Below are 27,581 nucleotides of genomic sequence, written 5' to 3' on the forward strand. Positions count from 1 at the left end.
GGGCTAGTTTAGAAGTTTGAGGACAGTTTCACGATGCGTGGAATCTCCGCACAGCGCATCCAATTCGCATAAAGTAGAAGTCCAGTCTACTTTATGCAAATGAGCTGCGGCCCTCTCCGGGTAAACACACCGGATCACAGCTGGAAACGCCCCGCAACCAGCATGCCACATGCGCCGCATTTCCAGCTGCGATCAGGTGTGTTTACCTGGAGCAGGCCGCAGCTCATTTGCATAGAGTAGACTCAACCCTGGCATGCAGAGATTCCACGCATTGTGAAACTGTCCTCAAACATCTAAACTAGCCATCGGTGAAATAAAACGAGGACCGATTCAGCTTATTTCTAGCCTCAAATGCTTTCAGAAATACTTTTTGCTTAAGTGTTTCTGTAATAACAGACACAATTTGTGGCCGAGCCGCCGTGTTGGTCCGGCTTGAAATCCAGGAGCAAACCTGCCTTCGAGTCTGTTGCATCGTGGCCAAAATAACTTTGCACAACATCTCAAGTTTAGTTCAGTTGTTTTTACTGAAGCTCGTGCACAACCACCAAGCACATATCTTTTAGGTACCGCTTCTTCTGTGGTTCTCTCACAACATTCAGTAGGTAACATTACGCTCGTGCGCCCTCTACTGGAGAAACCGTATAACAACAATATAACATTGTAATAATTACTGTCCACAGTATACTTGTACATTTAACTTGGAACAAGCCTTGGTATAACATTTAAAACAATAATATTAAATCTCAGTATACCACAGAGTCGATGCATTTGTCCATTCAGGGGCAGACAAGGTGCTTAAAGAAGGTCGGCAGGTGTTGAACACAGTTCGCCATTGGAGGAGACACTTATAACAGCTGCATCTGCGCATGCATTAGTGTTTCTGAAATAAAAGGGAAAGTTTGCGGCCGAGCCGCTGTGTTTATCCGACTCATCTGCCGGACTGTCAAGCTGAAAGCGCTGTCACGTGACAATGTTGTGGTCTGCTAGTGACCGCCCGCCGTCCGTGCGATTTTCAGATGCGGTGCGTTGCCGTGCGAAAAATCGCATCTAGTGGACATGCGCCTAAAGACACAAAGAAACACAGAAACACCAGAAACAGACGCAAAAACAACATAAGAAACATAAAAACACCACGAAAGACACAAAAACAACACAGACACAAAAACACATAAAGACACACAAAAACACCACAGAGACACAAAACCAACAGACACAAAAACACCAAAAACAGACACAAAAACAACACAAAAAGACACAAAAACAACACAAAAAGACACAAAAACAATGCAGAGGCCCAAAAACAACACAGAGACACAAAAACACCATAAAGAAACACAGAAACAACACAAAGAGACACAAAAACACGTAAAGAAACACAAACGGACACAAAAACAACAACAAAGACACACAAAAACACCACAATTCAATCATTCTGAATTTGTGGTTGAAGACGTCTGGTCGGCTTCAGACAGAAACATGAACTGAAACAGAATCATTTGTGTTTATATTGGATTCATCAGACTGAATTCAAGCTCCATCTCATAAATTCAACTTCAAATCACAATTCAAATTCAACTTTAACCCTATTATTCAAGTTAAAGAACACAGATTATAATAATGGGATTCTATTTTCCTGTTTTCTGGCACTGATGATTATCTCTATAATGGATTTTGTCTCTAAAATGACACTAAACAGTGAAAAGTTCAATAATCATCTTCAGATTTCTGAGTCTGTGTGACCAAACAAAAAATCCAGTTTGTTGATTAAAAACAGAAAATATTTGACATGTACTGAGAAAGTGCTTCAGATTTCTTAAAACATATGAAAGGACATTTTATCATATTAAAATAGTTTACCAATAATCTTTTGTCCATCAGTTAATCGACAGACATTTGGTTCAACGTTCTGCCGCCTCTGGAAAACATCAGCAGGACACTGGTCTGTTTTACTGGATGTATTCAAAGCACAAGAGCAGATTTGCAGACAGATACAATTCAGATAAAATACAAACAGAACAAACGTTTTCATTCATCGTCACAAAGATCATGTTTAAAGTCCCCGAACACAAGCTCACCTGCCAACGTTTCTTCATATAAAAGGCACAAAAAGTCTGAATTGTTACTTTATCATGATCGGAGAAACTGATCGGTTCTGGTTCTGTCGAGATCAACGCTCAAATCAGAGACAGATTTACCACTTTTAGACGGTCTAATCAGTGATCCTAAGAGTTGTCCGTAGGTCTACTCTAGAACTTTCTCCACTTGTCGGTAGGTCTACTCTAGAACTTTCTCTAGTTGTCGGTAGGTCTACTCTAGAACTTTCTACAGTTGTCGGTAGGTCTATTCTAGAACTTTCTCCAGGGGATGTTCTCCTTTCCTGCTTCCAGTCTTTAAGGTTAGTCTCACTTAGAACATTCAGCTCTGAAGACTTACAGAAATGTACACAGAAATTGTTCAAAAATAGTATTTAAATAAAACTAAACTTATGAGAAATCACACAAATTTGTTTAAAACATTTTCAGATCTGTCCAAAATAAGTCCAAATGTGTTCATAACGACAAGAAAATGTTTAAAATTCCTCAAAGATTGTCCAAAATGACTTGAATATCATCCTAAATGGTGGTAATGTTTCCCAGAACTCAGATGTGTTTCTAAGTGAGACTAAACGTCCCCTGGAGGAAGTTCTAGAGTAGACCTACTGACAACTGGAGAAAGTTCTAGAGTAGACCTACTGACAACTGGAAAGATCACTTATTAATATCTTGGACCACCTCTATGGACTGCAAGGACCTGGAACTCTGGATATAGCCCCACTCTGAAGGAAGAACTCTGATCATTAATAAATTCACTGGAGATACAGAACCAGGCACTGGCTGATTATCCCTGAATTTTCCCCATATTTGAGGCTGTTTGGATCCAGACGTCTGACTTGTTGGTGTTTCCACTCAAAGCTGTAAATGAAGCTTCAGATCTTTGAACCCGACATGAATCTACTTCCTCCTCTTCAGGAAAGTCGCAGCTTCTCTCCGCAGCCGTTTGACGTCCTCCCTGCCGTCGTCGTCTGAGTCTGGAGGGACGTAGTCTGAGTCGTCACTGACGTCCTCGCTGTCGTCGTTGATGAAGCTGTCGTCGTACTCTTCGCCTTCGTCCTCTTCGTCGTCGTCAAGAGTGTTTTTGGCGACGCAACGTTTAGCTCGAACTGCAGAGACGATCACAGAAGCAGTAGAATTATTTCATCCTCACGCCGTTTGAGTGAAAGCTCTTCAATGAAAGCTTCAGTAGAACCAGACCCAAACCACAGTAGAACCAACCTAAAAACCAGAGTAGAACCAGACCAAAACCAGAGTAGAACCAGACCAAAACCAGAGTAGAACCAACCTAACAACCAGAGCAGAACAAGACCAAAACCAGAGTAGAATCAGATCAAAACCACAGTAGAACCAACCTAATAACCAGAGTAGAACCAACCTAACAACTAGAGTAGAACCAACCTAACAGCCAGAGTAGAACCAACCGAACAACCAGAGTAGAACCAACCTAACAACCAGAGCAGAACAAGACCAAAACCACAGCAGAACCAGCCTAACAACCAGAGTAGAACCAACCTAACAACCACAGTAGAACCAACCTAATGATCAGAGTAGAACCAACCTAAGAGCCAGAGTAGAACCAGACCAAAACCAGAGTTTAACCAACCTAAGACCCAGAGTAGAACCAGACCAAAACCAGAGTAGAACCAGATGAAAACCACAGTAAAACCAACCTAAGAACCAGAGTAGAACCAGATGAAAACCACAGTAAAACCAACCTAAGAACCAGAGTACAACCAACCTAAGAACCAGAGTAGAACCAGACCAAAACCAGAGAAGAACCAACCTAAGAACCAGAGTAGAACCAGACCAAAACCAGTCTGAAATCAGTATAAAAACAGTTAAGGAACAGGTCTGAAATGAGTTTTTTAAAAGACAGTTTACAAAAAGTCTTAAACCAGGTCAGAAACTAATCTAAGACCAAGTTATAAGTCTATAAATCTAAAACATAAAAATGTAAAATTATGGTAAAACCAAACCAAAACCAGTCGAACACCAGGTCCAAAACCAGCTGAAAACTACACCATAACCAGTCTAAAACTACTCTAAAACCCAGTATAAAGTCTGGAACCAGTGTAGAACCAGTCTGAACCCATTCAAACCAGACCAACATCAGTCTAAACCGGGTCCAGTGTGACTGAACCTCACTGAGACGGTGGAACCTCAGAGGAACCATGATGAGTTCTCCACATTCTAAAGGATTCATTTAATCTGAAGAAGAGTTTTTCCTACATTTTGAAGAAGCTCTGATCTCCTGACATCATGAAAACATTATTATTATTATCATCATTATTTTAATAACTACAATCACGACTATCTTCACTGTGTGTCTGATGTGGACTCTCCACTGGTGAATCTTCGCACCTGGTCTCCTGGTGTGTTTATATTCTTTCCTGTGTAGAGGGTTCTTCCTGCAAAACAAACAGAGGAAATCAGGTCATGTTCATGGATGGATGGATGGATGGATGGATGATGATTGACGGATGGATGGATGGATGGATGATGATGATTGATTGATGGATGGATGGATGGATGGATGGATGGATGGATGGATAGATAATATATGGATGATGGATGGATGGTGCTAGGAGATATGTGACCTGTAGCAGTCGGTCCCGTAGGGACATTCTGGTCGGTCCTCCTCCTCTTCATCCTCTTCCTCGTAGTCGGTGTCTCCAGGGTGACTGCACTCCTGGAAGTGAAGCGGGTTCTTCCTGGAAACCAAACATGGAGGTGATGAGAGTTCATCTGCAGCAGTGAAACCTCAGAGGTTCTGTTGGGGTTTAATTAGAATCATTAAGGAACCAGCTCATCACCACTGAGCCATGTACCTGTAGCAGTCCTTCCCGTACGGACACACCGTCCTGACTGGGCGTTTGGATGGAGCCTGGATGGACGCCGAGCAGCCATTCGATTCCACGGACTCGGCTTCTTTAGCTGTGAGTTTGCTTTTTGGCTTCTTGTCCGTCTCAGATTCACTGATTTCAGACGCCCGTGTCGAAGTGTTTCCTTTTCCTGATACCACCGGGAAGTCATCAGACTCACCGCTGATTTCAGACCTGCTGGGTTCTTCTGACAGAACATCCTGACGGTCAAAGATACCAGGTTTATTCTAAAACAGAAGAACACCACACACAGGAAACAAAACCACCACAAAAACACTCAAAACGACCACAGAGACACAAAACAACCACAAAGTGACACAAAACAACCACAAAGAGACACAAAACAACCACAAAGAGACACAAAACAACCACAAAGTGACACAAATAAAGCTCAACCTTTTCAGTCTGACGTTTTTCTTCTCTGTTGCTCATCTTCCTCATCCTCTTCCTCGGTCTTTCCTCTTCCTCCTCACTAAGCTCCGCCTCCACAGGTGAGGATGATATCGTGGGCGTGGCCTGTGCTGTTGCTGCTCGTTTACTGCTGACTGACACTGCAGGCGATTTACCTCCTTTCACAGCCGACGGAGCTGAACACAGAGAAACATGTTTAACTAGGAAACAAACACTGACCCCTACAGGCAGAGAGAGGAACTACAGAAACACTGACCCCTACAGGTAGAGACAGGAACTACAGAAACACTGACCCCTACAGGCACAGACAGGAACTACAGAAACGCTGACCCCTACAGGCACAGACAGGAACTACAAATGCTACCTTTCTGGGAGGACGAAGGCCTCGGAGCTGCTACAGCTGCCATCATCCATGTAGGTAAAACTCTCCTCCTGGTTACAGACGGAGTAGCGTCTCTCTGATCATCCTCCATTAATCGAGCTGAGTCTTCCTGTAGGAAACAAAAGAGAAAGCTGCTTCATGATTGGCTGTGTGCATGTTTGTTCTAGCCTGTGATTGGCTGCTCACCTCCATACAGGGATTCATGCCAAATGTGCTAAATTAAACATCCTAAAGATGCAGCTAATATTTATTCAATTTCAAACATTTAGCTTAATTTACTTGTGTTATCCAAACCAAAAAAATATTAAAATTGAGAAATTATGAAATTTACAAATGCATGAAGAAAGGAAAGATTCTAAAACTGTTGATGCAGCAAAAATCAGCCTATTTACCGAAAATGTAAAAAATGAATATTTTATTGATGGAAACAGTTTATTCATCAACGTCTCTCATTTAGTTTCTCTTTGAGGTCAGTATGCGTCTTTTTGTACTAGTTTCTAAATATTTTTTGTGGTGCTTTCTGTCTCTTTCTGGTCATTTTGCTTTTTTTGCCAAGTTGTGTCTCTTAGTGGAGGTTTTGTGTTTTGGTTTATCTTCAGACATTCATGCTGCATCTAGAAACATCATCTCCTCAACAGGTTTCATGCAGCCCCATATCATTACACCTCTGTTCTTCACTGTCAGCACTACGCATTCACTGTGGTAGTCCTGGTGGGGTTCACACCAAACATCCCAACTAAAGGCGCTTTTCCACTAGCACCTTCTCGGCTCGACTCAGTTTAGGTCGTTTTCCATTACAATTGAGTACCACCTCATCGTACGTGGAGTCATTAAAGCACAGCAGCCCAGCCATGGAGTTAGCGTTGATGGCTAACTAGCTAGCGTATTGTCTGCATACAGGAGACAATGACGTCACTTTCAAAATATACTTGGTTGTTTAAAGTGAGCTTGCCACCAATGGGATAAGTCATGTAAAAGTTTCTTGAAGTCACAAAACACTCACCGGTTTTCGTGAAGGAGTCGCTCTAGTGTGACATCACTCCCAGTCCAATCAGTGGCATGAACTGTGTAGACGTCACATTATCGGCTAAACTCAGCTCGCTGGGAACCCCGTCCAAAGAGGTACTAAAATAATACCTGGTGCCAGGTACTACGTCCTAATGGAAAACCTCACAAACCCAGTAGAGTCGAGCTGAGTAGGTGCTAGTGGAAAAGCGCCATAATCGAGGCTCAGCAAACCTGTTTCGGACTGCTGCTGGGACTGTTGGTCTCCTCGACGTTTGATGGAGCTGCTGGTGTCGGAACCTCCTCAGGTGGACTCTCGTTCAGTTCCTCCTCTTCAAACATCTGGCTGTTTCTGCGGGAAACAACACACAGAAACGTGAAGCTTCTGAAAGTCTGCTTCACTTTACTTCAAACTTTCCTGAGTGCTGCCACTGGAATGTGGACGTGAATTCTACATGAGGTTTGGCTGGTTTGAACAGTGGGAACATTTGCTGGAGTGTCCTCTCCGGCCCGTTTGATCTAAACCTCAAACAAGCATCACGATAAAGCAGTGGAAAGCATCTCAGAGATCAAAGATGACCGAGACCCAACAAAAACTCAAGTTCTGCCTAATGCTGGCTTTTAATTGAGCCATCAGGTAGCAGTGAAACCCACACAGTTGTGTCTGCAAAGATCAAAGCTGGGACATTAATTAAACTGAGGACTTGGTTAAATTATTCATGGGGACGTCATGAGTGAGACTGATCTCTTGATCTTGATGCGTTAACATGGAGAGCAGAGCATTTGAGGCAGTGAGTACCTGGGAGTGCGTTCCTCTCTGCCCACCGCCACCACCTCGTAGATGAACCGACCCGGCAGCAGCGAGAACAAGTCTCCGTGATGGAGGAGGTGCCAGGAGTCTTTCTGCAGAGGCCGAGGATCATCGCTCAGGGACGACTGAACGAAGCAGGGATTCAGGTGTATCTGTAGAAACCAAAAAACCAAAACCACGGGAGGGTAAAAGTTAGAGGTCATGGCAGCGTGGTCGTTTTGCACCTTTATGTGGTCATTTTGTGTCTCTTTATGGTTGCTTTTTGTCCCTTTTTTGTCATTTTGTGTTTTGCTTTATTCTCAGACCTTCATCTAGAAACGTCTTCAACACCTTCTGACCTCATGCAGTCCCAGATCATCACACTCCCATCTCCGTGCTTCACTGTCAGGACTATTCAGCCACTGTGGTAGTCCTGGTCAGGTTCTCGCCAAACATCTGGACTCCATCTGAGCCCAACTCATTGATCTTCATCTGACCAAAGAATGTTCTCCAACATCCATCAGGTTTCTTCTCATGTTCTTCAGCAAACTTTCATGTGGAAGTTTAGTTCTGAGCAGCAACCAGGTTTAGTTCTGGTCCTCCGTCCATAGAGGCTGATGTTCTGAAGGTTCCTTCACCCACTGTCTGAGCTTCACACTAACTCTGGTTTCCATTGAGAATCCCTGAGCCAAGTCTGAAGCAGCTGCTGTCTGTTTTTACAGCTGGATAAAGAAAGTAGTTCACTGTCTCTGGAGACATTTTAGGAGCTCTGATTAGTGGTACTATGACTCCTGCTAGACCTCCTGATTAGTGGTACTATGACTCCTTCTAGACCTGATTAGTGGTACTATGACTCCTTCTAGACCTGATTAGTGGTACTATGACTCCTTCTAGACCTCCTGATTAGTGGTACTATGACTCCTTCTACACCTCCTGATTAGTGGTACTATGACTCCTTCTAGACCTCCTGATTAGTGGTACTGTGACTCCTTCTAGACCTTGCTTTACTGGTTTTTAGTTGCTCACTGATCTTCCTGGATTATTTTCCATCTTTGTCGAGTCTCTCAGTCAGATCTTTCACTTCGTTCATACAGTTGGGCTGATTGGAAATCACAGCTGGACTAAAAACAATGCAGTTTCTGAGGTGACCCAGTTCAGAATCCCTTCATCTCCATGGCGTTGTTCTGGGGTTGTTTGATGCAGCATCACTTCAACCACTGAGGTTCCACTTCAGTCAGTTTCTCTCCATCAGAAGCTTCTCTGTTAAAGAACTGACCATCGATAGCTGTGGATGGTTTTCCTTCACATTCTGACGCTCTGCAGGAGGAAACCTTAAGCTAAAGGACAGATCTCCAATGAGGCAGGAATGAAGATTAACTCCTGGTGGCGCTGCAGAGCCTCTGGCTGCATCATTGATTCCACATCTGACTGTAAATGGATGAGAAGCTGTGAAACGTTCATTACTCTCCTGGAAAGAACCTCTAAGTCATTTAAACAAACGATGATTTATGTCTTTAACCCTGCAGACCTTTGTCCTGCTGATGAATATCTGTGGAGCTGCACAGAGGGAACGTACACTTCAGGACCCACGGCGATGCTTCATGGGCTGAAAGATGCTTTTCATCGTCTTAAAAATGAAAACATCTTATAAAACGCTACCTCCATTTTAAAAAGGTTAATGAGCTTTGAGAGATGACAAAACAGGAAACAAAATGATAAAAATGAGACACACAAGGACACAAAACGCCCCAAAAAAGACACAAAAGGACAAAACAAAGAACAAACAAAACTCAAGTAATTTTAAATAAAGTTGTATCATTTCTTGTCTGGTTTTTCTTTTTTTGTTGTCATTTTAGTCCTTTCATCCATCTTTGGAACCATTTTGTGGTATTTTTGTGTTGTTTTGTGTCTGTTTTTTACATTTAAAACTGAACTCATAAACAAATAAGGAACCAAAACAAGCAAACTAATTTCATTCTAAACAAATTTTCAGTTGTTTCAGAGAATCTATTAGTCATTTAGGATGAATTTATTTTGTCATTTTAGACAAATTTCATGTCATTTTAGACATTTGTTTTACTTTTTGCCACCATTTTGTCATTTTACATAAGTTTTGTGCAATTTTAGACAGCTTTAAAGTCAATTTAGACAAAGTTCAGTCACTGTAGATCAGATTTTCTCTGGGCTGCAGGAATTTAGATTAAAAATGAACCTCAGTGACTTAAAATGAGACAGAAGGTAACAATGCTGCTCTGGGTTTTGTCTACGTTCTTTTATTTCCTGTCTGTTTCTGCTCATTTTGTGTGCCGTTGCCATTTTTTGTCTCATTTTTCTTGTTTTGTCTCAGTTTTTTGTCATTTCATGTTCTTTGGCTTCTCCAGTGCTTTCAACACCATCCAGCCTTCTCTGCTCAGGATGAAGCTAGAAGGAGCAGGAGTAGACTGTCACCTGGCTGCTTGGACCATCGACTACCTCACCAACAGACCACAGTATGTGAGGCTTCAGGACTGTGTGTCTGATGTGGTAGTCAGCAGCATGGAGGTCCACAGGGGACAGTTTGTCCTTTCTCTTCACCCTGGACACATCGGACTTCCACTACAACTCTGGGAGCTGTCACCTCCAGAAGTTCTCCGATGATACAGCCATTGTTGGGTGTGTATCTGAGAGGGACAAGCAGGAGTACAGGACGGTCATCTCTGACTTTGTTGACTGGTGTGAGCTAAACCATCTGCAGCTGAACGCCGGTAAGATGAAGGAGATGATCATCAACTTCCGCAGGAGGAGGACATCCCAGACTGCACCGGTGAACATCCAGGGTTTGGACATTGACATGGTGGACACATACAAATACCTGTGTGTTCACCTCAACAATAAACTGGACTGGACACACAATACAGAGGTCCTGTACAAGAAGGGCCAAAGTCGTCTCCACCTGCTGAGGAGACTGAGGTCCTTTGGAGTGTGCAGGACTCTGCTCCGGACATTTTATGACTCTGTGGTAGCGTCTGCTATCTTCTATGCAGTGGTCTGCTGGGGAGCAGGGAGCACTGAAAGGGACAGAAAGAGACTAAACAGAAGGTCAGGAGGAGGTTCTGTCCTGGACTGTTCCCTGGACTCCATAGAGGAGGTGGGTGAGAGGAGGATGTTGGCAAAGCTCACATCCATCATGGACCATCCCTCTCACCCACTGCATGACACTGTGGGGTCTTTAAGCAGCTCCTTCAGCAGCAGACTGAGACATCCACCCTGCAAGAAGGAACGCTATCACAGGTGCTTCATCTGTTGTAAGACTGAACAACATCAGCATCACTGGCTGATGTTAACATAAACTGGACTTTATCATATCAGCCTAAACCTTGGTTAAATCTGCACAATTCCTTGCACTGCTGGCATTTTATGCACTTTCACATTCATTCCACAAGCCACTTTTTGCTGATGTCATTTATTTATAGTTAGTAATACTCTATTTATTCATTTTTCATCCTTCATTCTTGTATATATTGTATATATTATTGTTATTTTAATTATTATCTTTACTGTATATTGCTGCTGTAACATGGAAAATTTCCCCTGACATGGGGACTAATAAAGGATTATCTTATCTTATCTTTGGAACCACTTTGTGGTATTTTTGTGTTGTTTTGCGTATGTTTTTTACATTTAAAACTAAACTTTTAAACAAATAAGGAACAAAAACAAGCAAACAAATTTCATTTTAAACTAATTTGGAGTTGTTTAAATCTATGTGTCATTTTGGATGATTTTTTTTTGTAATTTTAGGCAAATTTCACATCATTTAAGAGATTTTTTTGTATTTTTTGACAAACATTTTAACCAAATTTTAAATCATTTTGGATAATTTTTAGGTCAATTTAGACAAAGTTCAAGTCATTTTAGATCAGATTTTCTCTGGGGTGAAGGACTTTAGATAAAAAAATTAACCACAGACAGTTCAAATGAGACAGAAGTTAAAACTCTGCTCTGGGTTTTCCTGTCTGGTTTTGTTCATTTTGTGTCGATTTTGTCATTTTTTTCCTCTCATTTCTCTCTTTTTTTAGTCATTTTAGTTCTTCCATCCATCTTTGGAACCATTTTGTGATGTTTTGTGTCTGTTTTTTTTTTTTTTACATTTAAAACTAAACTTTTAAACAAATATGGAACCAAAACAAGAGTGATTTCATCTTAAACTAATGTTGAGTTGTTTCAAAGAATCTATTAGTCATTTTGGTTGATTTTTTTTTTTTTGTAATTTTGGGAAAATTTCACATCATTTAAGACTGTTTAAAATTGTTTGTATTTTTGACAAACATTTGACATTTTAACCACATTTTCAGTCATTTTGGACAATTCTTAGGTCAATTTACACAAAGTTCAAGTCATTTTAAACAAAGTTTTGTCATGTCAGATTAGATTTTGTTATTTTGGCCAAATGTGGAGTTGATTTATGTAAATTCTGAGTCCTGGTGTTGACATTTAAAGCTTCTTTGACAGTGAGAGGCATTTATAAAAAGCAGAACATACCGGTTTGAGCCTCAGCTGTCCGTTCAGGTTCTCCAGCAGTCCGTGTTGTCTGGAAACTCTCTTATCGCTGACCTGAGACGACACACAACGGAGCCATCATTCTAATCAAATAAATGGATAAATGTGTGGAAAAGTACAGATATAAAAATGGACAGAATGGCTCAACAAGTTTTCTGACACCAGCAGGAGCTAAATCATGTTACTAAACTAAATTAAAATCTGCCAAATGCAAATCAAATCACAATTTTCCCCAAACTGACCCCTGCACGATAATCTACAGGACCAGAATTCATTCAAAATTTTGCCATTTTTAGACTTTTTTTTCCAGCTATAATCCTCATTTCTTTCTGTTGGGGACTTCTCTGGAAAACACAAGCATACTCATTCATCTGCACAAAAACTTTCTCTACCAGACTTCATTCGGATTTTAGTCATTTTTAGACTCACACACATGGGGGAACCTTATTGTTTTCTGTCAGGACCTAATGTTTCTGTACCAACATCTACAGCACCAGACTTCAGGGAAACGTTACCAAATTTTAGACCTGATTTTATTAATGTCCCTGCGTGTAACTGATCACTTATTATCAGTCGATAACAGATGGACCGGGTGGACTCACTCCCAGGAACGGACCGCGGCCCACGACCGTCTTCCCGGGCGGCAGGTGGACGTGATCCCCGCCGTCCACCGGGACCAGGTCGAAGCCGGACATGATGGTTCCGTCCAGGTGGTTCTGGCACCTTAGGCAGAATTAACTGGTCCGAGTCGTGTTTCCCTGGGACAGGAAGTTCTGCTACCCCCGGGGCAGGTTTAGGAGGAGCCGAGCGGTGTTTAACTGCCCCCCTGTCTACCCGCCGGGGGTTCAAATCAGGTCGGTTCTGCGTGGAAGTGGAAGCAGCAGGACAGAAAACAACCACAACTTCTGCTCCCACGATCCTACACTTCCGGGATGCAGCGGAGTCTGCGCAGTAGGCTTCTCGCAGAACTCCATTCTAAATGCGACCGTTTTTAGAAAAGTTCTTGTTTATTTGCAAAGTTTTGTACGTATGAAATAAACCGAGGGGGATTAAAACTAAATAGAGGCTGATCTTAAATTCGGATACATGTAAGATAAAGAAATGCTTTGTTTTACACCACTGTACGTCACTGTTTTCATTGTCTTTGTGTTTGGTTTGATTCACTTTGCGTCTCTTTCTGGTTGTTTTCAGACAGTTGCCATCTCTGTAGTCTTTTTTATATTATTTTATCGTTTCCTTATTGTTACATAAATAAAAATAGAAATGCAAATAAACTTATTTGGACGAGATTTGTGTTACATACTGTATTTATATCCGAATCTGTTTTTTAAAAACTATTTATACAAATGATTTATTTTAAATCATTACGGTATTTCATTAAAAGTAGCGCCGAATTAATGAGACGTATCCATTAATCAAGAAAAAAAAATAATGTTTAATGTTTCACTGTTAAATCACTTCACACGTTTTGGATTTTTCCGTAAATTTGCAGATTATTGAACGGAGTTTGGCATGATGTCTATTAAAATATATAGAAAAATTAAAAATCCGCATTAAAATCTGTACGTGATCACACAACACTTTTAAATCTCTCGGTGCAAAAAAATTAAAAAATACTAACTTTAAAGGAATTTTGATGAGCGTGTTTTTAAATGTATGAATTTAACGGTCGTGTGAGCCTAGTGCGCATGTCAGCGACACCACGTGACGCCGTGTGTGTAAACAACTGTTGGGACATTTAAACGGTCAGCTGTCAGAGAAGTGGAGCGACCAACCGACGGTAAGACACCGGTATTCAGACCGCTCCCCCCGCCGGCTTCTCTTCTGAACCGCCGGTACACGTTCACCGTTGCTGTTTCTCCGGTAAAAACGGCGTTTGGTGTGAAAATGGGAGAAACTGAAGCGTGTTTGGGCCGCTGTTAGCCTGCTAGCCGAGCTGCTGCTAGCGGGGCGGAGGCGACAGAACGTGTTTCATTAATAATTCACTGGGATGCGAACAAATTCAGCCTCAGTCCGAGAAAAACAGACAGAAACATTCAGTCTTTTTGTGGTCGTTTTGTGTATTGTTGTAGTCATTATGTGTGTTATTGTAGTTTTATGTGTGTTATTGTTGTCATTTTCTGTCTTTGTGGTCATTTTTTTGTCTCTTTTTGGTCATGTTGTGTCTCATTGTGGTCATTTTGTGCATTATTGTGGTAATTTTCTAGTTCTTTGTCGCCGTTTTGTGTTGTTTTTGTTGTCATTTTTTGTATCTTTATGGTCTTTTGTGTATTATTGTGGTCATTCTGTGTTGTTTCTGTCATTTTGTGCTAATTCTGTGTCTCTTTGTGGTCATTTTGTATTTTGTGGTCATTTTGGGTCTCTGTGGTTGGTTTGTGAAACTTTATGGTTATTTTGTGTCATTTCTAAATTTTTGTGGTCATTTTCTGCTGTCTTGTAGTCATTTTGTATGTTTTGTGATAACTTTGTGTTGTTTCTGGCTCGTTGTTGACTGTTTACATCATGTTCGGGTCTCTTTTAGTTTGTGTTATTTCTGTTTGTTTTCAGTGTGTGTCCCTTTCTGATCGCGTTGTGCGACTTTTGCAACCTTTAAATAAATTGGTGTCTCTTTGCAGTCTTGTATCAGTATGTGGCGTTTTACATCAGTTTTTGTTCAGGTTTTATTCATTCAGTCTTTTTTTCATCAAGTTGTGTGTCTTTCTGGTTGTTTTTGTGTCTGGTTGTGTTAATGTTTCATCAATTTCTGTTTATTTTTTATCTGTTTGTGTGTCTTTACTGCGGTTTTGCATCCAGTTGTCATCCTTTTGTGGTTGTTTTGTATCTGTTTGTGTTTATTGTGCATCCTTTTCTACTCAGTTTTTGTGGTTTTGCAGTAATTTTGTCCTTCTGCATCCTGTAGTGGCTGATTTTTGTTCGTTTGTGTCTAGTTTTTATCAGAACTCAGATGTGTTTTCCTTAAAATTTCTCCACAATGATTCGAAAAATAGTTCAACAGGGCAAAAAGACATTGAAAATCACTTAAAATCTGACTCAAAAATGACAACCAAAAACTCAAAAATTACTTAAAATTTGTCCAAGTTATGAAAAATTGGTCCAAAAAGATTTTACCTCTGTGTAGTTATTCTAACTTGACAAAAATGACAAGAAATGCATAAAATGACTAAAGTATGCCCTAAATTGACTCAAACAATGGTCCAAAATCACAAAAAGATGTTGAAAATGATTTAAAGGTATTGAAATATGTCCAAAAATTGCTTCATATTACTTCAGAATGACCTGAAATTATCCGGTGTTCAATGTCATGTGTCTGTCTGCTGGACTGATGAAGTTCTGAGGCTCAGAAATGATGGAAAAAGTCCATTAAAAAGTGATAGATCTGGACCCACCTCTCTGGACTTCAAGGACCTGGACTGTTCTAAGTGAGACTAAACTTAAAGACTGGAAGCAGGAACAGAGAACGTCCTCTGGAGAAAGTTCTAGAGTAGACCTACCGACAACTGGAGAAAGTTCTAGAGTAGACCTACTGATAACTGGAGAAAGCTGTAGAGTAGACCTACCAACAACTGTAGAAAGTTCTAGAGTAGACCTTCTGACAACTGGAGACAGTTCTAGAGTAGACCTAGGTAGGTAGACTCTAGAACTTTCTCCAGGGGACGTTCTCTATGGGCTTCAAGTACCTGGAATTCTGGATATATTCACAGTATGAAGGTGGAACTCAGATCATTAATAAAGTGAATCTATTGTAGATAAAATAAAGGTTCCCTGAAGGTTAGAGTTTGCTACTGTGGCATCACCAGATTGTTGGATGTTTCCTCTGATTTGACTTCCTGTGTTTTTTAGCTGCTCCGATATGCAATATGAACTCTTCAAGGTCCTCGCTGGCGTTTCTCCTCCGTGAAGGCCGACCCACCGTGACGCTGGGCACCAACCGTCCTCAGAACTTCGCGGAGACGCTGCCGATGGAGATGAGCGTGAGGATCTTCGGTGAGCTGGACGCGGAGAGTCTGTGCAGCGCCTCGAGGACCTGCAGACTTTGGCATCACATCATCGAGCAGAGCGAACAGCTGTGGAGGAGGCAGTGTCTGCTGGTCCGAGCCATCTGCAGGAGGGAGGTGGACAGAGACCGAAGGGATGGACTGTCCTGGAAGGTAGAAGACCACAGCTGTCAACTACAGTTTATAACATTTGGATGATGTTCATTTTGTTGTTGACTATCATAGGATAACGTTATTTCTTTTACACCGACAAATCAAAGATAAGATGGTTTTACCTTAGCTGACATGTTTCAACAGCAACTGCAGTCTTCTTCAGAGCGTGACCCGACGTGTGCTGACGTGTCCTTTTTTATCAGGTGACCAGTCTGACAGATCTGACAGAACTGTCAGATAGGCCACACCCCCTGCTGCCTGGTGGTCTCTGGAGGATGGAGTCCCAGGTATTAGAGGGTGTAGTCCCCCTCGTCCCGGTTCATGGAGCAGCTCGCCCGCTTCCTGATCTCGATGGCCTCCTTGAGCCATCGTTTATGTTTGTTGGTCTCTGATGTTACAATCCTCCCCCTGTCCCAGTCCATGATGTGGTTATTTCTTTTGCAGTGATCCGTGATGGCTGATTTTTTGTTTTCTTGTTTGGCTTTTTCTTTTTGTGTTCTTGTGAGTCATCCAGTTGTTTCCTTTTTGCATTCTGTCTGACAGAATGCGAAACAAGAACAAGAACACAAAAAGAAAAAGCCGAGAAAGAAAACAAAAAATCAGCCGTCACGGATCACTGCAAAAGATATAACCACATCATGGACTGGGACGGGGGGGGATTTTAACATCGGAGACCAACAAACATAAACGATGGATCAAGGAGGCCATCGAGATCAGGAAGCAGGCGAGCTGCTCCATGAACCGGGACGAGGGGGACTACACCCTCTAATACCTGGGATTCCATCCTCCAGAGACCACCGGACGGCGGGGGGTGTGGGCTATCTGACAGATTCTGACAGATCTGTAAGACTGGTCACCTGATAAAAAGGACACGTCAGCACACGTCGGATGACGCTCTGAAGAAGACTGCAGTTGCTGTTGAAACATGTCAGTTAAGGTAAAACCATCTTATCTTTGATTTGTCAGTGTAAAAGAAATAACGTTAACCTACAGTTTATAACGCTGGGAAAGTCCATGTTTATCATCAGTCTGTAGCTTACAGTGACTCCTAGAACTCTGGATTTATGATGGAATGGTTGAAACATGAATCTTTGTCACAACAACAATCACGTTTTGGTTTCTTCATAGGTTTATTAAAGGTTTTCTGGAAATATGACTAAATCTGCTGAATCAGAAATGTTAATATTTGGTTAAATTTGTCCATTTTCACCTCAGTATGGTTCTTCTGGTTTATCTTTGACTCCTCTGGACACTATACCAACCGTCAAGCATGGAGGTGGCAGTATCATTGTACTATCAAGAGGTCATGAAACTAAGGAAACTAGATTAAAATAGAGTTCTCTTCACCCAAACTGATATTTCAAGTTTCTTTTCGTATATTTATGATCCAGTAGATTCTATCAGATTTCCAGAAGACCTCTAAGAAATCTATGAAAGAACCAAAATGATTGTTGTTGTGACAAAGTTTCATGTTTTAATAATTCCATCATATATCCAGAGTTCTTGGATTCATTGGAGACTAAAGACTGATGATTAAAATGGACTTACAGATGGATGGAGATGTTAGTTAATAACCTGAAGTAGCTTCTCACTGCAGAGGTGAAGTTTATAGAAGCATCTTTAAACCTCTTGAAGGAAGTTTCTAGAAACATCTTTAACCCTGTAGAAGGAAGTTTCTAGAAACATCTTAAACCCTGTAGAAGGAAGTTTCTAAAAGCATATTTAACCCTCTAGAAGGAAGTTTCTAGATGCTTCTTTATCCCTCTAGAAGGAAGTTTCTAGAAACATCTTTGATCCTCTAGAAGGAAGATTCTAGAAGTATCTTTAACCTTCCAGAAGGAAGTTTCTTGACAAATCTTTAACCCTCTAGAATGAAGTTTGTAGATGCTTCTTTAACCCTCTAGAAAGGTCTGTAACTCTGAAAATATTCATAGTATGAAGGTAAAATGTTGCTTCCTTAGATATACTGAAGCAGTAAAGTTAAATACACTAAAGTTCTGGGTTTCAGGGGGAACCGACTGATTAACTCTGGAACATGTTCTCCTGCAGGTCACTCTGGTCAGGAACTACAGCCGCTGCTGTCTGAAGCGTGATTGGCTGAGAGGATGTTTCAGCAGGGTGAGGTCGGCTGACGAGCTGAGCAGCAGGAAGATGACGCCGCTGGACGCCGAGACGTGGGGAGAAATCCTGCAGACCGAGTTGGACAGATGATAGCTGGAGAACCTGGAGCACTTCTCAGTGCCTCAGTTTTAACCCTAATACAGACCTGATCAAAATCTTAAGACCATTTGAAAAATAGCTAGAATTTACCTTTTGCACATTTGGATCTTAATGAGGTTTTAAATAGAGCTACAATATGCAAAAGCAAGAAGTGAGACAAAAAGCACTTTGAAAAAGTAATTTATTGAAAACAACAAGTAAACTGAAATAGGCTGTTTATCAGCTGATCAAAAGTTTAAGACCACAGGCTATAAAAGCCCAAATCTGCTCAAAATTTTCATCTTCTGTCAGGCATTCACACGGTCATGCCCTCCTGATGGCTAAAGCTAAGAAGCTTTCTCTTCTTGAACGTGGTCGGATCATCGAGCTGCATAAGCAAGGCCTCTCGCAGCGTGCCATTGCTGCTGAGGTTGGACGCAGTAAGACAGTCATTCTAAATTTTTTGAAAGATCCTGAGCATTATGGAACAAAAAAGTCAAGTGGTAGACCCAAAAAAATTACACCTGCGCTGAGCCGGAGGATCCGATTGGCTGTCCGTCAAGACACAGGGTGGTCCTCGACCCGGATTAAGGCCCTTACTGGTGCCGACTGCAGCGCAATAACCATCAGACGGCATCTGTAGGAAAAGGTTTTCAAAAACAAAAAACTAATTCAAAGACCTCGTCTCCTACAACGCCACAAAACTGCCCGTTTAGACTTTGCCAGGGAGCATCAAACATGGGACATTGAAAGGTGTAAAAAAGTTCTATTCTCTGATGAGAAAAAATTTCACCTTGACGGTCCAGATGGCTTCCAACATTACTGGCATGACAAGGAGATCCCACCTGAGATGTTTTCTACCCGGCACAGTGGAGGGGGTTCCATCATGATCTGGGTGCTTTTTCATTCAGTGGAACACTGGAGCTTCAGGTGGTACAGGGTCGTCAAACGGCGGCTGGTTACGTGCAGATGTTGCAGCAGGCATCCCTCATGACTGAGGGCCCTCGTCTGTGTGGTAACAGCTGGGTTTTTCAACAGGACAACGCTGCAGTTCACAATGCTCGCTTGACCAAGGACTTCTTCAGGGAGAATAACATCACTCTTTTGGACCATCCCACATGTTCCCCTGATTTAAATCCCATAGAGAACATTTGGGGATGGATGGCAAGGGAAGTTTATAAAAATGGCCATCAGTTCCAGACAGTTGATGCCCTTCGTGAAGCCATCTTCACCACTTGGAGCAATGTTCCCACCAGCCTCCTGGAAACACTCGCATCAAGCGTGTCCAAACCAATTTTTGAAGTGATTAACAAGAACGGTGGAGCTACTCATTACTGAGTCCTACTGAGAATTTTTTTTGTTCTGGTTTGGAGAGTTTTTTGTAATTTTTTGAGCGATGGTCTTAAACTTTTGATCAGCTGATAAACAGCCTATTTCAGTTTACTTGTTGTTTTCAATAAATTACTTTTTCAAAGTGCTTTTTGTCTCACTCCCCCTTCTTGCTTTTGCATATTGTAGCTCTACTTAAAACCTCATTAAGATCCAAATGTGCAAAAGGTAAATTCTAACTATTTTTCAACTGGTCTTAAGATTTTGATCAGGTCTGTATATACTTTTATAAACTCACACCACTGTACATATTTAATTTTTTATTAAGAAACAAAAGGATCATGCAGAATGAAATGACTGAACTGAAATGTTTGTTTTGATGTAAATGTGGCTCAGATGCAATAAATCTCATGTTTGTGAGGCTCAGCTGCTGTTTTTATCGTCAGAATCAGGTCATTTATTGTTTGTTTTCTCAAGAAGAGCTGCAACACTTAGTTATTAACTATTATTCTCCAAATGTGATAATTAATCACTAATTAAACAAATTTTTTAATAAAAACAGTTTATATCATATAATCGCAGCCCTTTCAATGTGAATATTTTCTGGTTTCTTTCCTCCATCACAGTAAACTGAAGATCTTTGGACAAAACAAGACATTAGAGGAAACTCTGATCCACTTTTTTAGATATTTTCTGTCATTTCAGAAAAAATAATGTGGATATCTGATGTGGACATTATTCACAGGTTTGGCTTGTTTTTTAATGACATGAAGATAAATACATTTTTTTCTGTGATTATTCTAGGTATAATTTGTAATTCAACAAAACTGAAAATCTGTAAAATAATTTAACAATTTATTAACTGCTTTTCAAACCTTAATATACATCATAGAATAAATATCTGTAAAAAAAAGTTTTTTGCTGATACTTTAAACAAACAAACAAACAAACAAACAAAAAAAAAACTGGCATTTCAGAGTAAAAAAATTTAAAAGAACCAAATTCCATTTAGGAAAAAAATATAATTTTGACATAGACATTATAACAATATATATTTTATATGTATATCTGACTTGAAAAAATTATTTAATTGTTTTTACAGATAATGTAAACATTTTTTCAGAGATTTTACTCGATCCTATTTGTAATCAACAAAACTGAAAATTGGTAGAATAATTTAACATTTTATCAACTATTTCAAAATTCTTAATAAACATCATTTTAAATAAATATCTGTAAAATAAAGCTTATTGCAGATGTTAAAAAATAAAACGTAAAAAATGCAAAAGTTTGAATTGGACATTATTCACAGTTTTGGCCAATTTTTTTCCTTTTAAACAGATAACATGTAAATTTAATTTTTTATGAGATCTTATTAGAGAAAGATAAGTAAAGTAATTAACATTTTATTAAATATTTTCAAATCCTTAATATACATAATTTAGAATAAATATCTATAAAATAGAGTTTGTTGCTGATTTAAAAAAAATACTTTCAAAAAAGAAATTACAGTTTAGGAAAAGTGAACATTATTCACACGTTGTTTTTTTTGTTTTTTCCACCGATAACGTAAATATATTTTCAGATATCATACTAGATATTATTTATAATTTAACAAGCATAGAAGTCAGTAAAATATTAATCTATTTATAAATAGGTATAAATGGTACAGAAGCAGCTCCATTGTTTACGTCCTCCAGGCTGCTGTTCCTGCTGCCACCGCTGGGGGCGAAGCTCCTCTCAGCATCCGGCCTCAGCATCTCACCCAGCACCGACACCGACACCGACAGCAGCTCAGCCCGGACATGGACGACGTCCCGCCGATCATCACCGTGTCCATCGCCCTACGGATCCAGCCCAATGACGGGCCCGTGTTCTTCAAGGTAGACGGGACCCGCTTCGGCCAGAACCGGACCATCAAGCTGCTCACTGGCTCCAAGTACCGGATCGAGGTGGTGCTGCGGCCCGGTACCGTGGAGGCCACGTAAGACCCGTTTAAAGGCGGCTGTTCGCTGCATTCTGTCGTCCCGGTTCCGCTCCCGGAGCTGCAGCAGCTGCAGGCCGCAGCAGCAGCTCCGAGGCGTGGATCAGGTGTCGGTGATGAAACATTCACCGATTACCGGAAAAAGGAGCAAAATCCTCCGTTTTTACCGCCGCGCGTTCATCAGAAACCTGTCATTTATAGAATATTTCCTCTTTGTTTCACAGATGCGTCGTTAAAACACGGGAAAATACCGAGAAACGGACAAAACTGGTCCGTTACCGTCCACGTTAATGTCAGATATTCACATGTATTTATTCTACTGAGCTGAGATCTTCAGGCTGATCTTTGAAGGCTGAAGATGAGGAAATCTGTGGAGTAAATATCTCTAAATGTCTGAGGACCTGAGTCTGAAGACAGAACCTGAGAAATAATGAAGAACCTCCCTGTAGTCTGATGTGTAGATCTGATGCTGGAATGGAACCAGACCAACCAGCTGGTGGTCCAGAGATGGTCTAAAGATGGTCCAAAGATGGTCTAAAGATGGTCCAAAGATGGTCTAAAGATGGTCCAAAGATGGTCTAAAGATGGTCCAAAGATGGTCCGGACAAAACCAGTTCCTGTCCGTTCTGAGCTTCCACCAACCATCAAACCTTTATTTACACCTCAAGAGGCCGATTCTGTTTCATTTTCTGTCTTTTGTTATTATTTTGTATCTTTTTTGTTTTGTGTGCCTTTGTTGTTATTTTGTGTCTTTGTGGGTGTTTTGTTGTAATTTTGTGTCTCTGTTGTAATTTTGCATCTTTTTGTGGTCATTTTGTGTCTCTTGTGGTCATTTTGTGTCTCCTGTGGTCATTTTGTGTTTCTTTGTGGTCATTTTGTGTCTCTTGTGGTCATTTTGTGTCTCTTGTGGTTGTTTTGTGTCTCTGTGGTTATTTTGCGTGTTTTTGTTGTCATTTTGTGTCTCTTGTGGTTATTTTGTGTCTCTTTGTGGTCATTTAGTGTCTTTTTGTGGTCATTTTGTGTCTCTTTGTTGTCATTTTGTGTCTCTTTGTGGTCATTTTGTGTCCCTTTGTTGTCATTTTGTGTTTCTTGTGGTCATTTTGTGTCTCTTGTGGTTGTTTTGTGTCTCTTTGTGCTTATTTTGTGTGACTTTGTGGTCATATTGTGTCTCTTTGTTGTCATTTTGTGTCTCTTTGTGGTCCTTTTGTTTTTCTTTGTGGTCATTTTGTGTCTCTTTGTTGTCATTTTGTGTTTCTTGTGGTCATTTTGTGTCTCTTGTGGTTGTTTTGTGTCTCTTTGTGCTTATTTTGTGTCTCTTTGTGGTCATATTGTGTCTCTTTGTTGTCATTTTGTGTCTCTTTGTGGTCATTTTGTGTCTGTTGTCATTTTGCATCTCTGTTTTCATTTTGTGTCTCTTTGTGGTCATTTAGTGTCTTTTTGTGGTCATTTTGTGTCCCTTTGTGGTCATTTTGTGTCTCTTTGTGGTCATTTTGTGTCTCTTGTGGTCATTTTGTATCTGTTTGTGGTCATTTTGTGTCCCTTTGCGGTCATTTTGTCTCTCTTTGTTGTCATTTTGTGTCTCTTTGTGGTCATTTAGTGTCTTTTTGTGGTCATTTTGTGTCTCTTTGTGGTCATTTTGTGTCTCTTTGTGGTCATTTTGTGTCTCTTGTGGTCATTTTGTATCTGTTTGTGGTTGTTTGGTGTCTTCCATTATAAAGTGATGTTCCATCAAACATAAAAACTTAATTCACCTTCAGAAGAAGACATTTTCCCTGTGACTGGCTTTAATAATGTAGTTTGGTGCCAGTGAGGATCTTTATGACAAAAAATATATTCAGATGGAGTTTTCTGTATTTATGGCCAATATTATGACAGTCAATAGCAGGTCTGATGGTCAAACAGCTCCTGAGAACTGCGCAGGAAGAACGTTACACCTTTGGTCATGTATTAAGTTAGAAGAACATTTTATAGGTAACATCTGAAGAACATTTTTTGAATGTTGGTTTGAGAATGTTCTTCTTTTGTTGTCACTGAGGAAGCATTTTATGGTAGAACGTTCGATATGTTCTACAAAACATCCTGAGAACTTTGCAAGAAGAACGTTCCACCTTTGGTCATATGTTAGAAGAACGTTTTATAAACATCATCTGAAGCCTCGATAACATCTGGAGAACATTTTTTTGAATGTTGCTTTGAGAACCTTCCTGCTGTGACATCATAGAACATCATCTGTGTTCCTGTCCACATCTGCTGGATGTTAAAACATTAAAATAACTTTACAGGAACATTACTGGCAATGAAAACATTTCAAGAGGTTCTTTAAACATTTGATTAAAACATGTTCTTTCGATATGATTAGAACTTCTAGGAATGTTTACATTCAGTTAATGTGAGGTTTTTCCTTCGTCCTGCAGCAACATGAACATTGGCGGTGTGGTTTTTCCTCTGGAGCAGCAGTCCAGAGACGCCAACTCGGTGGTTTATCACGGCCTCTACGACACTGAAGGAGTTCCGCATACGAAAAGCGGCGACCGGCAGCCAGTGCAGGTCAGCATTGAGGTAAGATGCTCCGAAAACACAAATGAATGAGGAGATTAGATTAGTAAAGATGTTTGATTTCCAGGCTTATTTTTAGTGTTATTTAAATAGTTCCTCCTTAGACAGTTTAACCACCACAAACCCTTAAATAGTTCCTCCTTAGACAGTTTAACCACCACAAACCCTTAAATAGTTCCTCTTTAGACAGTTTAACCACCACAAACCCTTAAATAATCCCTCCATAGACAGTTTAACCACCACAAACCCTTAAATAATCCCTCCATAGACAGTTTAACCACCACAAACCCATTTATCATCATTGATCAGGATCAGGGGGTTAATGCAGCTGTGCATGAAGTTTGATGTTTCAGATCATTGATTGAACAGTTTTGTTGACGTCGGTTCCCTGTCTGTGCAGTTTAACAAGGCGGGAACCTTTGAGACGGTCTGGCAGGCCAAATACTACAACTACTACAAGAGGGAGCACTGCCAGTTCGGCAACAAATTCAGCAACATCGAGTACGAGTGCAAACCCAACGAGACGCGAACCCTGATGTGGATCAACAAGGAAGCGTTCAACTGAGCAGCCACTTCCTGTATCTCCAGCAGACAGAGACCAGCGGTTTGCTCTGCTGGCTTCAGTCAGGTTTCTGCTTTAAAGCTGCTGCTAACTCACCAATTCCATGTTCCAGCAGGTTTTCTCTAAAGGATCACTACTCAGTCTTCCTCCCAGAAATGATCATCGAAGACTTTGAAGTGTTGCAGCTTTAAAGCAGAGCTAAAGGAGGTTTTCTGAACTCAGCTGAAGTTTAATGAACATTTCAAATCTGTGTGTCCACTACAGGGAAGTGTTTTTTTTTTTTTTTTTAAAGCTTTTAAAATCAAAAACAACAAAAAACAGAGTTTAGATTTAAAATAAAGTTTGGTAAGAACTCATGAAAACCTAAAATAAAAATAGAACCAAACCAACAAGGCGACAGACTGAAAGAAAACATTTAATCATGTAAAAGTACAAAATGCAAACTCAAACTGAGGAATTTAAAGAGAAAGAGAACTCAGAGATGTCTTCTGTCAGTAGGACTCAGACAAGGCTCAGAATTCACATAAATCAACAACAAATGACATTAAAATAACAAAATCTGACCTAAAATGTCAAAACATCACATTTAAAATGACTGAACTTTGTCTAAATTGACCTCAAAGTTGTCCAGAATGACTCAAAATTTGCTTAAAATGTCAAATGTTTGTCAAAAAATACAAAAATGTGTCTTAAATGATGTGAAATTTGCCTAAAACGCAAGACGAAAATCATCCAAAATTACTAATAGATTCTCTAAAACAACTCAAAATTAGTTTAGAATGAAATTTGTCTTGTTTTAGTTATTTATTTAAAATTGTTGTTTTAAATGTAAAAAACAGACACAAAACAACACAAAAAGATCACAAAATGGTTCCAAAGATGGATGAAAGAACTAAAATGACAAAAAACAGTTAGAGAAATTAGACAAAGATGACACAAAATTAGCAGAAACAGACAGGAAATAAAAGAACGGAGACAAAGCCCAGAGCAGCATTTTTAACTTCTGTTTCATTTTAACTCACTGAGGTTTAATTTCAAGTCCTGCAGCTCTGAGGTACCAGAATATCATGAAGAAGAGAAGAGAGAGAAAGATGGAGATGTCTCAGAATTTACATAACTAGAAATTCGGTTAAAATGTCCATTGTCTAAATGGACTCAAAATTGTCTAAAATAACTCAAAATTTGCTTAAAATGTCAAAAACCCAAAGTTGGAATGACGTAAATCAGAAAAAAATAAGCGTTTCTTTGATTATTTATTTAGAAAAACCTGGTATCAACACTGGATAGATGTATGTAGATATTTAACTATATTTTTGGCTTCTGTCTCCGTTGTGTTTACACTGCCTGCAGTTCACATGAAAACTCACAGCTCAGTCACCCATGGCTCCAAATCTTTACTTTTTTTATGAGTAATGGTTTAACCAAAGGCTTAATTTTTGCCATTTGTTTAAAAATGCACATGTAGAATAAAGTGATTTAAATGAATATGCCAATTTGATATGGTTAATTTTCCTGATTGAATCACACACGATGCATTCAGGCACAAAAAAGATCAAAATCTGAAATTTTGGCTCATCTATTTGGGTCATTTTTAAAATAAATAAGGTGCATTTGAAAGCCACCGGTGAGTTTCGGGTTCAGACGCTTCGTTCTGATTCAGCAGAAACCCTGAACTGGATGCACAGACATGGAACTTGTTCCAGTGAGTCAGAAGAAGCCTTGAAAAGGACGAGACCAGGATGGAAGAGAGTCCTCATCCTGTTCTGGGTCTTCACAGGAAAAATCTCCTGCAAACACGAAAGGACATTTTGTTCAGCAGAACATCTGAGTTTAGTAGCAGAAACACGTTTTTTTTTAAATTATCAAACCTGAAATAAATGTCAGCTTTACGTTTGTGCTTCAGTTCAAACCGAACAAAACAGGAAACAGGGACTATTTTCAGCAGCGGATGAATCTCTGCTGGGCCTCGGTGTTTCTGATCTTCTGCTTCCGTTGCATGGCCTCGTTCTTTTATTGCCAAATCTGATCGGTCGTTCGTTCTGTCGCTCACAAAGCGTCTTGCCGCTTGAACTCTGCTGTTCTGTTTGGTGTTGAACTGACGAGTGTGAAGTGTGTTTGTGATTAAACCTGCGTGTCCAACCCAAGCTGCACGGCTGTTTTATACCACTGATAATGAAACAATAATGAAACTTTATTCAGCGTCTCTCACCACATACAACATGCTTCCATCTGAGTCATTTTACACAGTTTTCTGACTGAATTTTGAACATTTTATCTGTTTTCAGGCCTGAGAATTTCTATATTTTCACGTTCAAAAACAAACAAAAAACCCCCCAAAACTGTAAAGAAATTTCAATGGTTCAATATCTGCAGAAATAAAACTCACACTGACTCCTATTTTAATGTGAAAGCATCAATCTGAACATTATGAACTACAATAATGGAGTCTTCTGTTTTTATCTTCTGATAAAAACTGATAATCAGCTTCACTGGTAAAGTTTCTCTGATGTGAAAATATGATTAATCGGATTAAAACCCGTGCAGCTGACAGACTGGGGTGAACCAGGAGGCCTCCGACTGTAGATCCAGTGCATTTTTTTCTAAATAAAACAGAGTGATCCCTCTTGTCTATAAGTCAAAGTGAACACCTCTACAGAACACATCTATGTGATTAACTAGATTATGTAGATCTGATAGAGAA

At 40.2% G+C, this 27,581-nt stretch overlaps 3 protein-coding genes across 4 annotated transcripts; 2 read left to right on the forward strand and 1 right to left on the reverse strand.

Moving 5' to 3' along the window:
* Positions 1 to 1,940: 1,940 nt before the first annotated feature.
* Positions 1,941 to 13,032, reverse strand: aplf (aprataxin and PNKP like factor). 2 transcript variants are annotated; one of them, XM_055009494.1, is made up of 10 exons: positions 12,705 to 13,032; positions 12,085 to 12,156; positions 7,573 to 7,736; positions 7,008 to 7,125; positions 5,751 to 5,877; positions 5,372 to 5,562; positions 4,922 to 5,202; positions 4,691 to 4,804; positions 4,455 to 4,501; positions 1,941 to 3,199 (listed from the first exon to the last, which is right to left on the reverse strand). In XM_055009494.1, the coding sequence occupies exons 1-10, from the start codon at positions 12,795 to 12,797 to the stop codon at positions 2,991 to 2,993; spliced, it is 1,416 nt and encodes a 471-aa protein (XP_054865469.1). In that variant the 5' UTR covers positions 12,798 to 13,032; the 3' UTR covers positions 1,941 to 2,990. The 2 variants fall into 2 exon arrangements, with proteins under 2 accessions (XP_054865469.1, XP_023117753.2); XM_023261985.3 differs by having other exon boundaries at positions 4,922 to 5,175; positions 12,705 to 13,031.
* A 765-nt stretch (positions 13,033 to 13,797) lies between these two features.
* LOC111563090 (F-box only protein 48) lies at positions 13,798 to 20,204 on the forward strand. Its single transcript, XM_023262003.3, has 3 exons — positions 13,798 to 13,882; positions 15,943 to 16,250; positions 18,300 to 20,204. Exons 2-3 carry the CDS (start codon positions 15,960 to 15,962, stop codon positions 18,459 to 18,461), a joined length of 453 nt encoding a protein of 150 aa, XP_023117771.2. The 5' UTR covers positions 13,798 to 13,882; positions 15,943 to 15,959; the 3' UTR covers positions 18,462 to 20,204.
* Positions 20,205 to 21,498: 1,294 nt separating this feature from the next.
* On the forward strand, positions 21,499 to 27,024 carry cnrip1a (cannabinoid receptor interacting protein 1a). The gene is made up of 3 exons (XM_023261995.3): positions 21,499 to 21,762; positions 24,177 to 24,321; positions 24,719 to 27,024. Exons 1-3 carry the CDS (start codon positions 21,584 to 21,586, stop codon positions 24,881 to 24,883), a joined length of 489 nt encoding a protein of 162 aa, XP_023117763.2. The 5' UTR covers positions 21,499 to 21,583; the 3' UTR covers positions 24,884 to 27,024.
* Positions 27,025 to 27,581: the final 557 nt, after the last annotated feature.

This window comes from Amphiprion ocellaris, chromosome 4 (genome assembly GCF_022539595.1).
Source record: "Amphiprion ocellaris isolate individual 3 ecotype Okinawa chromosome 4, ASM2253959v1, whole genome shotgun sequence".
NCBI classification, from domain to species: domain Eukaryota; kingdom Metazoa; phylum Chordata; class Actinopteri; family Pomacentridae; genus Amphiprion; species Amphiprion ocellaris.